At 35.9% G+C, this 14662-nt stretch overlaps 1 protein-coding gene across 7 annotated transcripts in view; it reads left to right on the forward strand.

Annotated features, from left to right (window-relative positions):
- The window catches only part of WDFY3 (WD repeat and FYVE domain containing 3), a 287453-nt gene that overhangs the window by 120596 nt on the left and 152195 nt on the right, over positions 1-14662 (forward strand). For all 7 annotated transcript variants that reach the window (XM_044945700.1, XM_044945697.1, XM_044945695.1 and 4 more), the window contains 4 exons: positions 1054-1215; positions 5693-5885; positions 7187-7373; positions 9069-9235. In XM_044945700.1, the coding sequence (XP_044801635.1) occupies positions 1054-1215; positions 5693-5885; positions 7187-7373; positions 9069-9235 (709 nt within the window). The remainder of the gene's footprint in view (positions 1-1053; positions 1216-5692; positions 5886-7186; positions 7374-9068; positions 9236-14662) is intronic.

The raw sequence follows: 14662 nt of genomic DNA on the forward strand, positions 1-14662 counted from the left end.
GGCAGGATTCCTTCATCATTTCACGCCAAGTTCCTAAAACACTGACGTATGCTATGCGTTCAGGTAATGTTTAATAAAAAAGTTAATAGACTAAAAAAAAAAAAGTTAATAGACTAATCAACACATGATGCTAGCCTGTTGATCTCCAACATGGAAAAACTTACTCCAAATTGTACCATGGAAAGATTTTGATAATTTTTATAGCATGCTTCTTTTTTCCCCCGCATACTTCTTAACAATAGTGAAATGTTCACCATAAGGTCTAAAATTTCTTCCTCTAGTAATCTTTGAAAATAATGTACAAATTTTCTGTGTCAGTGATGGATATATCAAGTGCCCTTCCCACCTAAGAATCTGCAATGAGAATAAAATAAAAGTAATAGTAAAGGAACTAATTCATAGTTTAGTACATTAATGTGTCTTTGCATTTGTTACATAAACCTCATATCAACCCTAAGCGATATATACCATTATATAGATTTTATAGGAGAGAAAGATGAGGCCTAACAAAGTTAGTTTGCCCAAGTTTATGGTTAAGTTCCTTTTTTCTAAATCTTAGAGCTTATGTTCTCAGGAACATGCTGCCTCTTAATAGTCAACTTAATAGATACCTTAGTAGGTAACAAAGTTCTCAATATTTGATTAAAGCAAATTTCTCCAGATAGGAAATGAGTATTTGTCATTCATGGAGTCTTAAATATTTTTTCGGCATTTGAAAAGGTATTTTGAAGTATAATTTTCTGGCTTAAAATTTTTGAGCTTATTTAACTGTACCAAGTAGTTATTGGCTTCCCTAGTGGCTCAGATGGTAAAGAATCCGCCTGCAATGCGGGAGAACAGGTTTTGATCCCTGGGTGGGGAAGATCCCCTGGAGAAAGCAATGGCAACCCACTCCAGGATTCTGGCCTGGAGAATTCTGTGGACAGAGGAGCCTGGTGGGCTACAGTCCATGGGGTCCCAAAGAGTCAGACACAACTGAGTGACTTTCACTTTCATAGTACAGTTATGTCTCTCTGTCTGTCTACTCACTTTATTTATCCATTTGTTTTCCAGAAAACCGTGGACTGCATGACAACAATGTCAGTGCCTTCCACCCTGGTTAAATGTTTGTATCTGTTTTTTGACCTTCCACATGTGCCTGAGGCAGTTGGAGGTGCACAGAATGAGCTACCTCTAGCAGAACGTCGGGGACTACTCCAGAAAGTTTTTGTACAGGTATGAAAGGTGCTGTGTGTCTGTTCATCTAGGCCACCGTATTTCAGGTGTAACAGGTACACTCCTTAAGTAGATGTTCTACCTGTCCCATTTTCTATAGTGTTTCTTGCTATTTATTATAAATTGACTTTATTTCATCTAACTGGCATATTTCTTGAATCTGCCCATTTCTTTTGAGGAATATTTGGGCAAGGGATTCACAGGTTTGTTATTCTGAACAGATTCTATCATTAAGATTACCTGTCATATTGTAAAAACATCTCTAAAATGAATAAAGCAAGGAACACTTTTATTAACAATGCTATTAATTTGGGGGTAATATTTCTTCTCGTGTCAAGAAATTCTCTTGTTGCTGTCTAAATATAGAAGTCCTTAGCCAGTAAGTATTTAACTTAGAAAAGACAGTTTATTTTAGTGGCTACTGCCACCTCTTCTGCTCCCTGTCTGTGAACCTTCTTTCCCACTGTGGTCACTCTTCTTTTAATAATTGCATTAGCAGAGTAAGTAAACCTTTGTTAGCTAGTCTGGAAATATTGTCATCATTTGATATCCATTCTTGGGAGAAAATTTTCAAAACAAACAAACTATAAACATTTACAATATAATCTATCCATGGGAAATATGGTATTTAAAAATATATGTTTGACATAAAAAGATGAACACTGCATGATTTTATTTATAAGTTAAGAGGTCAGACTTCTAAAAGTAGAGTGTTGGTTGCCTGGGGCTGGGAGGTGAGAGAAAGAGAGTTGTTTTCCAGGGGATCCAGAGGTTCAGTTCTGCGGGAGGAAAATGTCCTACAGATGTTTGCATAACAGTGTGCATGTAGTTAACACTCTGTCCATAAAAATGATTAGGAGGGTTAAATTGTTATGTGTTTTTATGCCTCAATTTAGAAGACACACACCTGTTTGAGTCCCATTTTATGAAATAAGATGCCAGTTTCTCATCTCTAAAATGAAAATAATACCTGGCTAAAGGATTTGGGGGAAGAGTCAGTGAAATAATACCTAAAGCTGTGCTTCTCTGCTTTAGACATAGTAGACCTGAAATGCAAAAAGTTATTTTTCTGATAAATAAGTTTGATTTCTGCTCTTGCCTCTACCACTTTCAGCATCGATGAGAGCAGGAAGAGAGAACAGAGAGGACACTGGATCTGTATCAGGTGCAGCAGAGCAGGGGACAGGTGATGCTGGCACCTGTTACACTCGGGTTGTTGCTCCAGGAATGATTCGACTTTGCTGAGATCTATGTGTGCTAAATTGCTTCAGTGTGTTCGACTCTTTGCAGCCCCACGGTCAGTAGTCCACCAGGCTCCTCGTCCATGGAATTTTCCAGGCAGGAATACTGGAGTGGGTTGCCATGCCCTCCTCCAGGGGCTCTTCCCAGCCCAGGGATCAAACTCACGTCTCTTATGTCTTCTGCTTTGGCAGGTGGGGTCTTTTACCACTAGATTTCCCAAGTGCCTCAACTGTGAAGAATACTCCTGCCAGTTGCAAGAGACAAGGGTTCAATCTCTGGGTAGCGGAGATCCCCTGGAGAAGGAAATGGCTACCTGCCCCAGTATTCTTGCCTGGAAAATCCAATGGAGAGAGGAGCCTTGTAGTATATATTCCATGAGGTTGCAAAGAGTCAGACTCATCTGTGCAACTGAGCCCCCACATAGCAGTGAAGATGAGGGAGAGGGGGAGAGTAAAACAGATTAGAAATGAAAAGACAGGATTATCAATAAAATGCTAATTCAATGAATATTTATTGAACACTTGATTTATTAAATACTTTTGTGCTAGCAGTTAACATCCCTATCTTGTGATCATTTGCAAGACCTTCCATGACTTTAGAGCTCTTGTTTTCCTCTGAAATAATAATGTGAGGGAATGGCAGAAATGGGATTAGACCTCAGATTTATCTAACCTGTCAATTAGAATGGAAGAGAATAGCAATGGGAAGAAATAAAAGAGTAAACCACCTAGGAATTAAAGTTTTTTTAAGACATGGCTGATGAAGAGAGTGGGTTAGTCTTTGCTGATCAGACTAGAGCCCTGTTTCAGTAAAGTCTCTTAAGAAGTAACACCTTAGACAATAAATGGAAGCTGGTAACTAACTAGCAAAGATTTCTTCTAAAACTTAATTTTTTTCTATATCTGAAAGCAGTGGGTGCTGACTGAACTGAATGTAGGATTCATTTTAGCATATTGGAATCATTGGATGTTAAAGGAATATTAAAGGCCAAATGGAATGCAATAGAGAATTGAAATGAAACGCTTCATTTACACTTATGGAAACTTATAGTCATGCCTGTTCCACCCGTGGTGCCCGGCAGTGCTCAGAATCCTGCTCTCCCACCGTCTAGTCCAGGGTTCCTTCAGTGCATCAACTTAGCTTTTTTCATTTGTTATCACGGTCCAGACATTGTTTTCATCATTTTGTCTAAAAAACCCAGTGGACACAGACTTATTAAATGTTTTCAGAATGCATAGTGTTTATTATAGATAAAATCCCCGTGTTTATATTTTGTGACAGATGGTTTCCTGGGACCCTGGCAGTTGGTAGTGCTTCATGTAGGCTTTTTTTTTGTGTTTGCATTAATGTGGCCAATTACTGCTCTGCCACACTTGGCTGGACATTGTAACAGAATCCCTACGAATACAAGTGCTTAGTTTTGGGGCCGAAGAGGAATGAGTAGATTCTTCAGTTGTCTCCTGTGTAAAATGAAAAGGTTATTAATACTAGATTATCTGTAAGAATTCTTTTGACTGGGAAGATTAAGAATTAGTTATCTTAAGGGTCAACAGCAAGGAATTAAATCCAACTTATTTTTGAGCACAAGGATTTGACTTGGAAAAAAAGATTTTATTTTCAGGTTTGTTTTTATGTTACAAATTAGAGAAATGACATCTGTCCTTCTAATCACATATGGGCATGTGAAAACCAGTGAAAAGTATAATTAACAATAGACTCTTATGAGTGTGTATATATATATGTGTGTGTGTGAATATATATATATATTTGGCTGCAGTTATCTTTATTTTCATATACCTTTTTGTTACATTTAATACATGTGGGAAGAGGTACACATATTACATGTACTAATAAAAATTTGGTATTCAGCAATGTCTCTAGGCATTTTTTTTGTTGGGAAGGGGGAATGCCTGTACTTAATAGAGTTTATAAATGTTTTGTTGTTCACTGAATTCTTAATCTTTTTTTTCCCTGATATTTGTCAGCTATGAATTAGAAATTCTTGTATTTGAGTAAAATTTTGCTCTGAAGGAAATAGGAAAAGGCAGACCTACCTTTCTCAGATGAAACATGATACTTCAAATACTTTTTCTATATAATAGTTTCCTCCAGATATTAAAATATTCCGGTTTTATTTTATTTATTTAAAAAATATTTAGATGAGAAAATATAGCACAGAGAAGGAAACTTAACTTTTTCTGCCACCAAATTGAGATTAGAAGAAGAAAGGTTTTTGGAGAGCAGAAACCATAGTTTCATTCCCCAACTAGCAGGCCTTTAATGCCATAAATGATTGTGCAATGTGTATTTTCCAAACCATAGGTAAAGAATAAGTTTTCATTCCAGAGTTTAAGAAGTGTTGAGTCATGCTTTAGAAGATTTTTGGCTGCTGCTGCTGCTAAGTCGCTTCAGTAGTGTCCGACTCTGTGCGACCCCATAGACGGCAGCCCACCAGGCTCCCCTGTCCCTGGGATTCTCCAGGCAAGAACACTGTTGCCATTTCCTTCTCCAGTGCATGAAAGTGAAAAGTGAAAGTGAAGTCACTCAGTCATATCTGACTCTTCGCGAACCCATGGACTGCAGCCTACCAGGCTCCTCCATCCATGGGATTTTCCAGGCAAGAGTACTGGAGTGGGGTTCCATTGCCTTCTCCAGATTTTTGGCTACTAGACATAATTAATAATTCTGAATTAAGATGACTGTATTATTATAATGTCCCCTTCTACTTGCATAGAAGTTGGAAAAAATTGAAAATACTTTTACTTTTAAAGACATGTTATTTTCTTGTCTCCCTAAAAATGTCCTTTTTAGAGAAGAAAATTACAATTCACCTATGGCAAACTAAGAATTAACATTCTAAAACTGGAATGTTGACCTTGAAAGTTACTGTTGATTTATTCCATTTCAGGGTAGGGCAAAACAGTACCCCCCCAAAAAAAACAAAAAAACAACCCACCATGGTGAAGTGAAGATGGTAAACATGTAACTTAAAAAAAAAAAATAAGCTGATAAAAGTAGAGGTGGTTAACTGTCTTACCATAACACACTTGTAAATTATAGGTGTCTTTTTTAATGTTGCCTAACTTAGAGCGTTCATCATTGTGGCTTTAATGATAGCACTCAACACTGACCCTGAACTTGCAGAGTTTTAAATAATCAGATCTAGTCCTCTTCTAGCCCCTGCCTTTCCCCCAGTCATTCATTCATTTATGTACACATTTTCTTTGTTCTTTAGATCTTAGTGAAACTCTGCAGTTTTGTTTCTCCGGCCGAGGAGCTGGCTCAGAAAGACGATCTCCAGCTTTTATTCAGTGCAATAACCTCTTGGTGCCCTCCCTATAACCTGCCTTGGAGGAAGAGTGCCGGAGAAGTCCTTATGACCATATCCCGTCACGGTCTCAGTGTCAACGTGGTGAAGTATATTCACGGTGAATATCTCGTAACGTATTCGTTCTAGATGCTCTGAATTTTCTCCACCTTTCTCTCCTCATATGATGGTGAATTTGTTTCTCTTGTTCAGTTCTCCAAAGATTCTATTTTAAATGAAGAACTATATTTTCCAGGAGAAAAAAAATTATTTGTGAAGCGTTTTAAATGTAAAAAATCCTCATGTTCTCAATAATGGATATCCAGGAGAGTTAAAATAACCTTACCTTTAAGTAAATGATGTCATAATAATAATGCAAATTCTGCCTCATTGCCTCTTCTTCCTTCCTCTTTTGCTGAATGAAGAGAGATTTTTTGAGATGCTGTAGTTCAAACTCTTTCTGAAGATATTTCATAAGTAGACAGATAATCTATCCAATGAGGCATGAATAAAATTGAGTAGATTCTTTATCAGCACTGAAAAGAAATTGTTTATTTTTTTAGTTCATATATATAAATATATGTCAACTATCCCTTAAAATGGGTCAATAAGAGAAATAGACAATTGTAACATCTCAAACAGTCCACTTACATACACACACACACACACACACACACACACACACACAAATTGGAAAATCTTTCAAAATAGCTTCTAGTACATCTATTCATTTACCTAAAGTCCATCAGTCATTAAATGTTTCTTACCTCTGTTCCTGTGTTAAATCTTCTTAGTTATTGTTATATGACCCTGGATTTCTTAAGACAAGTAAATTTTTTTTAAAGATAAGAGAGGGCAAGTCTTTTTTGAAATGCCTCCAGTCCCAGAAGTCATGGGATGTAACTGTGTTTTAAACTAGTACATGTATCGTACAGACAAAAATTTGAAAATTTTATTTCCTGAAGTATTTCTGTATCTTAATTGTCTAGATGCACTCTAATTTGAACTTTTAACTAAATAGATTTTTCTTCTTAACTTAGAAGAGAGTTTTTAAATGTTTCTCCATTTTTTATTATATTAATATAAAGGTCAAAAATATCATTTGGCGGCAGGCAATCATCCTTTTTAATAATAAAACTTCTAAATATGATGTAAAAACTATTATAAATGTCAACTGATTTTCAACACTTCCTGTACTACTCTTTGTTTACTATTTAGAGGTATCGCTTCCCTAGTCAATTGGAATCTTCTGTTTGCTTTCAGAATGTGTACCATTTATCTTACCATATTTTATAAATATACTAAAATTTAATGTTTCATTAAATACCAGTTAAGAATGAAGTTTTCTTGAGCAGTTGACGTAAGTTATATACACACACACACATATATTTATTCAGTTCTTTATTTTCTTTGTTTTTACAGAAAAAGAATGTCTATCTACGTGTGTTCAGAATATGCAGCAGTCAGATGACCTGTCTCCCCTAGAAATTGTTGAGATGTTTGCTGGGCTTTCTTGTTTCCTCAAAGATTCCAGTGATGTTTCCCAAACTCTTCTGGATGATTTTCGGATATGGCAAGGATATAATTTCCTTTGTGATCTCTTGCTTAGGTAAAACCCCACAATATAAGAATGTATTTTAATTGTCTACTCAGTCTTCTCATCAAAGGAAGTAAAGTAGTTTGGGCTATAGGGAAAAAGAAATCAGCCAATCACTTATGTAAGGTATACTTTATACTCTTAGCTTTAATCACTTCTTTTTTTTATTCCTATTCTGTCAAGAGAGTACAAAGAGTGAATTTAGAGTTAAATTGGAAAATGTAGGTTGCACACGTGGATTCAGTGGTTAGATGTAAAGAAGAAATCTGCTCTTCCTTAGCAGCTGAGGGAGAAGAGTTTGGACGAACTAATTAACATCTTCCTGAAGTGTAAACTCTTTGTGCTTAATTATATTTTTGGTTTTCCTTAATGGTAATATCAATGCTATCGAGCTATTAAAACAGTTAGCAGCAAGAATAATTTTGCAGAATGAATGAGATGCTGAAAATGTATATATAAAACATAGTAGTCTGAAGCTACTTAGCAGCAGCAATCTAAAAGTGTTTTACTAGCCTTCTTTTTCATCCCAGATGTTCCTTGCATATACTGGAAAAACAGCTGGTTACAAGTTTATTAGGAAGAGGATATTCATGCTAGTTGTTCCCAGGCCATTAATCAGTTTTAAGTTGTTTGATTTACTGTAAACCACCACTGTTTTGTAAACTTTTAAGTTCTAACACCAGTGTGACCTAGTTGCTGTTACTTAATAGTAGGCAACCCCTAAGAATATAATTTTGCACATATATCCTAATTTACAAATGAAGACATGTGAAAGTTTATGAAATAACTATTTAATATTACTAATTAATGCTGTCCTTTGAGAATTCAAGAGTCTTAAAAATGTTGGTAACTTGTTGCAATAATTTCAATGTATGTTTATTGATCCTAAAGATACAATTCTAAATGCAAACAAAGTTTTATGTGTATTAGTGCTCCTGAATTCTGATAGCTACTAGCTGTCCCACTGTCCACGTCTGTGGCTGATTCTCCATGGCCATTAAAAAGCATATCTATGACGAGTTTATACTGACATGGAGAAGCATGTGCAGAACACTAATTAATGAAAAAAACAGGTTACAGCATTCTTTGTATAGTATAAAAATATTTATTATTAAAACACAACTTTCACATTAAGACAAGTTTAAAGGAATTAAGTTTGTTTTAAAAAATTGTTAGACTCTCAGAACTGTATTTAAATGTACTCTAATGCCAGTATTTGAGTTAATTAATGAAATGCAGATGCAGTCTTACAAATCTTCCCCTAGAATTCATTGTTTAAAACTATTAATGGAGAAAACGTCTTAGGAAAGAAATGGTTAATAAGGTTTTTGGTTGTAAACAGTGAAACTTATAACCTTAGAGCCTTAGGGAACTTAAAAGATATTTAATCTAATCCTTTTATATTAAGACACTTTCTACCAAAGATTAATGATTTACCTAAAATAATACTGTTAATGGCAGAATCAAAATTTATCCGGTGTTCTGACTATTGGCATAATTTCTTTCAAATACACCATCATATCTCATAATTAAATTTATAGCTTTATAAAAATATCATGTGTTTATATAGGAAAAAATATAAGAAGAAACTTCTTGTAGTAGTCTGTACATTTATTTATTGCATATAAAATAGAAATTTTCTTTCTGTATTAAATTTTAAAATACAACACAAGAGAAAACATATTTGCTAAATCATACTTTTCCTAGATTGGAACAAGCAAAAGAGGCAGAATCCAAAGATGCCTTGAAAGATCTGGTTAATCTGATAACTTCCCTAACAACATATGGTGTCAATGAACTAAAACCAGCTGGTATTACCACAGGGGCACCCTTTTTATTGCCTGGATTTGCAGTACCTCAGCCTGTGGGCAAAGGTGAGTCTCCCCCCACCCACCCGCCCCATTCTGAGCCACTCAAAGAAATAAGGAAAGAATAAATGTATCCAACGGATTGCTCTTTATTTATGTTATTTATATAAAGGTAATATGCTGTTTTTCATTAAGGTTGGTCCTTTTTATGGTATAATTTCTTGAATGCCAGTCTTTAGCAGATAAAATACTTGAAAATAATATGAAAATATAAAAACAATGAAATTTATATTTTAGTATTTCATTTTAATATTCAAACAGTTTAATAATTCAAACATGCCTCTGTTGAATGTTGGCACCCCACACATTTCCGCTTTATGTGCATGGAACTGGAGTGACTCTCTCTATGCCTGTCTCTATAAGATGTATATATAGAAAGCACAGGTGCAAACAGTTGGTATTTTACTAAGGAAACCTAAGTACAGAGAAGTTACATTACATACTTTCAGGTCAGAGAATACATTTTATAGTTCAGATTTCCTAGCTTTGGCTTTTCTCACCTAGTAATCTACTAACAAAACTTATTGCGTATTAATAACATTTAATTATGTAAGAGTACAAGTTTTATAGTTTATGTAATTTTTTAAATGCATGCTAACCATTCTGAGCTTCCCTGGTGGCTCAAAGGTTAAAGCGTCTGCCTGCAATGCGGGAGAGCTGGGTTTGATCCCTGGGTCGGGAAGATCCCCTGGAGAAGGAAATGGCAACACACTCCATACTCTTGCCTGGAGAATCCCATGGACGGAGGAGCCTGGTGGGCTACAGTCCACGGGGTCTCAGAGTCGGACACGACTGAGCGACTTCATTTTCACTTTCCCATTCTGAAAGAATGTGAACCCACAGGCTTCTAATAGTTCTTTTCACATTATTGTTACATACTCAATATGCAATGCTGTGGTGATATTTGCATGTAAAATTTAGCCAGAAAATATCATCATATCTGGTTATTTCAATTTCACAGCACATTATCTATGTATTTTATAATGTAGAACCCAGCAGTTATAAATTCTTAAGCCTATGAGAATAAATAGATATACTAGAATACACTAAATTTAATTTACTGGAGAAAATTGTATTGAAAAGTCATGACTTAAATTGAAATTGTTGTACTAACTTCCATAAGATGTGCCCTCCGTTTATAGTTTATACAGAACTTCTTAAATAAATAAAATCTAGGAGTATTTTACAGAGCTGTTCAATATTTTATTTAATATTAAGGAACAATATTAAATTAATGCTTCTAATTTATAGACTCAAGCTTAAATATTCCACAGTTAACTCTTTCTGTGCATTCATCTAAACATAGCTCCGTAATATAATTTTTATTTTAGGTTTCATTATTTTATTTGGTTAGTCAATCTGATTGTGACACTGAGATAATATTTAGTTACACAGTAGTGTAATTTTGTAATGAGAGAATTAATGCAGCTAAATTAACCTTCCTCATATTTCTGCCTGATTTTATCTCATCTGTAACAGGGATAATTCACATATAACCTAGCACCTCTAGGGATTATTTTGAGAATTCAGCGACATATGTCTATGAAAACAAGATCAACTAGAAGGGACGTTGCCCTGAGTCAAAACCCAGGTTACCCATAAGTGGCATAACCTTTCTAAATATCAGCTTCTTCAGAAACATAGATGTAATATTCTCTAAAATGAATAGATCAAATTGGATCATTCTGAGTTTCATTTATGACTCAAAATTATCTTTTTTATGGCTTGTTTAGACTCAAGGAGATATTAATGGTTTTATTTCACATAAAGAGATTATGAAATATGGGGGTTTTTTGCCAGCAGTATTGAGGTATAATTTGCATATATTAAAATGTATCCTTTTCAAGTGTTGGGTTTGAGTTTAGATAAATATTTGTGGTTGTGCAGTCACCACCATGATCATGATAGGGAATATTCCATCCATCTAAATCTGATGCTGGGAAAGATTAAAGGCAGGAGGAGGAGAAGACAGAGGATGAGATGGTTGGATGGCATCACCGACTCTGTGGACATGAGTTTGAGTAAGCTCCGGGAGTTGGTGATGGACAGGGAAGCCTGGCGTGCTGCAGTCCATGGGGTCGCAAAGAGTTGGACATGACTGATTGAACTGACTAAACTGATCCATCTAAAAGTTTCCTTGTTCCATTTTATATTCAGTCCCCTCTCATCACCCCCTTACCCTGGTAACCACTGATCTACTTTGGTTTTGCTGTTTCTAGAATTACGTAAACTAGACTCCTAAATTACGTAGTTTCATGTATCTGGCTTTAGTATTTCTCCATGTTATTGGATATATCTGAAGCTCTTTTTTAATACTGGATAGTATATCATTGTTTAAATATCCTGCAGTTGTTTATCCATTCACCAGTTGATGATGTTTATTTAACTATAATGAATAAAGTGTTAGGAACATTTGTATAAAACAAGTCTTTGTGTGGACATACATTTTCATTTCTTTGGGGTGGTAACCAAGCAGTGGAATTGCTGATTCATATGGTAAATGTATGTTTAACTCTATGAGAAACTGCCAAACTGTTTTCTAAAGTGGCTGTCCCATTTTGCATTCACATCAGCTATGTAATGAGAATTTGTTTTATAGTCTCAAAAACAGTTGGTGGTGTTAACCTTAATTTTAGATATTTGAGTATGTAATAGTATATGTTGGGTTTTGGGTTTTTTTTTTTTACTTTTTTCTAAATTATTTCAAGCTTTTTTCATATTCCTATTTGCTGTCTGTGTCTCGACTTTGGTTCAGATCTCTGTGTCCAGTGTTTGATAGCTTTGTTGGTTTTATTGGAATTTTTAGAGTTCTTTAGATATTCTGGATAAGTCCTAAGTATGTTCTCTTAATCTTGACATGCCTTTTCTTTTCTTGGTAGTATCTTTGAAGACCAAAAGTTTTAAATTTGATGAAGTCCAGTTTAGCACTTTTGAAATATTTTATGGGTTTTGCCTCATATTTAAGAAGTCTTACTTAACCCACATTCACAATTATCCTCTCCTGGTTTCTTCTAGGAGTTTCACATTTTTAACTCTTACGTTAAAGTGTGTGATACATTCTAAGTTAATTTTTGTATATGGCTGGAAGTAAGGTTTATTTGTTTTCCCAGTACAGATATGCACATGTGCTAGGACTCTTTGTCGAAAAGATTGTATAACTATTTATCTGGAACTCTTCTCAATTCTGCTGCGTTAATGTGTCTGTCCTGAAGCCAACGCTGCTTCAGTTTTGGTTGCCATATCTTTAAAGTCTTGAAATGGAATCATTTAAGTTGTCCAAGTTTGTTCTTCCTTTTCAAAATTATTTTGGCTATTCTAGGTCTTCTGAACTTCCACATAAATTTAGTAATCTTTGTGTCGATTATTGAAAACAGAAAAAGCCTGCTGAGATATTTATTGGGAAGTACATTGAACCTGTAGACAAATATGGGGAGAATTGGCATCTTAACAACATTGCGTCATCCAATTCATGAGTATACAGCTTTTCACTTATTTAGGTCCTGGTATTTTCTCTCAGCAGTGTTTTATAAATGTCCATTGTAAAGAACTTTCCTTCTTGTTCTTAAATTTATTCCTAAATATTTTTTTTTATAATGTAAATAAAACTTTCTGTTACTTCATTTTGGATTGCGTGTTGTTAGTTTATAGAGGAGATGACGGTCTTTTCACAGGAATGGAAATGAGGAAATATGGTTGTGACAGTGCTGTTTTATGTAACATTGGCAGAATGAAGCAAGGATGGCCATTTACAAATTTTAACTCTTTGGTTTGGACTGTTTGTAAGTAGGAGCTGTGTATATTCTGATATCAGTTCAGTTCAGTTGCTCAGTCATGTCTGACTCTTTGCGACCCCATGAATCGCAGCACGCCAGGCCTCCCTGTCCATCACCAACTCCCGGAGTTCACTCAGACTCACGTCCATCGAGTCAGTGATGCCATCCAGCCATCTCATCCTCTGTCGTCCCTTTCTCCTCCTGCACCTGGTCCCTCCCAGCAAGAGTCTTTTCCAATGAGTCAACTCTTCGCATGAGGTGGCCAAAGTACTGGAGTTTCAGCTTTAGCATCATTCCTTCCAAAGAAATCCCAGGGCTGATCTCCTTCAGAATGGACTGGTTGGATGTCCTTGCAGTCCAAGGGACTCTCAAGAGTCTTCTTCAACACCACAGTTCAAAAGCCTCAATTCTTCGGCGCTCAGCCTTCTTCACAGTCCAACTCTCACATCCATACATGACCACAGGAAAAACCATAGCCTTGACTAGAAGGACCTTTGTTGGCAAAGTAATGTCTCTGCTTTTGAATATGCTGTCTAGGTTGGTCATAACTTTCCTTCCAAGGAGTAAGCTTCTTTTAATTTCATGGCTGCAGTCACCATCTGCAGTGATTTTGGAGCCCCCAAAAATAAAGTCTGACACTGTTTCCATTGTTTCCCCATTTATTTCCCATGAAGTGGTGGGACCGGATGCCATGATCTTCATTTTCTGAATGTTGAGCTTTAAGCCAACTTTTTCACTCTCCACTTTCACTTTCATCAAGAGGCTTTTGAGTTCCTCTTCACTTTCTGCCATAAGGGTGGCGTCATCTGCATATCTGAGGTTATTGATATTTCTCCCTGCAATCTTGATTCCAGCTTGTGTTTCTTCCAGCCCAGCGTTTTTCATGATGTACTCTGCATAGAAGTTAAATAAGCAGGGTGACAATATACAGCCTTGATGTACTCCCTTTCCTATTTGGAACCAGTCAGTTGTTCCATGTCCAGTTCTAACTGTTGCTTCCTGACCTGCATACAGATTTCTCAAGAGGCAGATCAGGTGCTCTGGTATTCTGATCTCTTGAAGAATTTTCCACAGTTTATTGTGATCCACACAGTCAAAGGTTTTGGCATAGTCAATAAAGCAGAAATAGATGTTTTTCTGGAACTCTCTTGCTTTTTCCATGGTCCAGCGGATGTTGGCAATTTGATCTCTGGTTCCTCTGCCTTTTCTAAAACCAGCTTGAACATCTGGAAGTTCACGGTTCACGTATTGCTGAAGCCTGGCTTGGAGAATTTTGAGCAGTACTTCGCTAGTGTGTGAGATGAGTGCAATTGTGCGGTAGTTTGAGCATTCTTTGGCATTGCCTTTCTTTGGGATTGGAATGAAAACTGACCTTTTCCAGTCCTGTGGCCACTGCTGAGTTTTCAAATTTGCTGGCATATTGATATAGTTGATACTATTTATCTTACTTTTTGTCCATTATTTCTTCAGGCTACTTTGGGGCATGCTTTCTTCAACTTCACTGGTTTCCCTTTCATTATTGATGAAAAGAAAATTCCTGTTACCAAGGACTTTTTACCCATTCAGTGATAATTACTTTTAAAAGAGAAAACATGAATATACCTACCTTATGTTGCTGTATACATGGATACAATTTAGCTACCTTATTTTTATTGCTGAT

Source organism: Bubalus bubalis, chromosome 7 (assembly GCF_019923935.1).
Source record: "Bubalus bubalis isolate 160015118507 breed Murrah chromosome 7, NDDB_SH_1, whole genome shotgun sequence".
Lineage (NCBI taxonomy): Eukaryota > Metazoa > Chordata > Mammalia > Artiodactyla > Bovidae > Bubalus > Bubalus bubalis.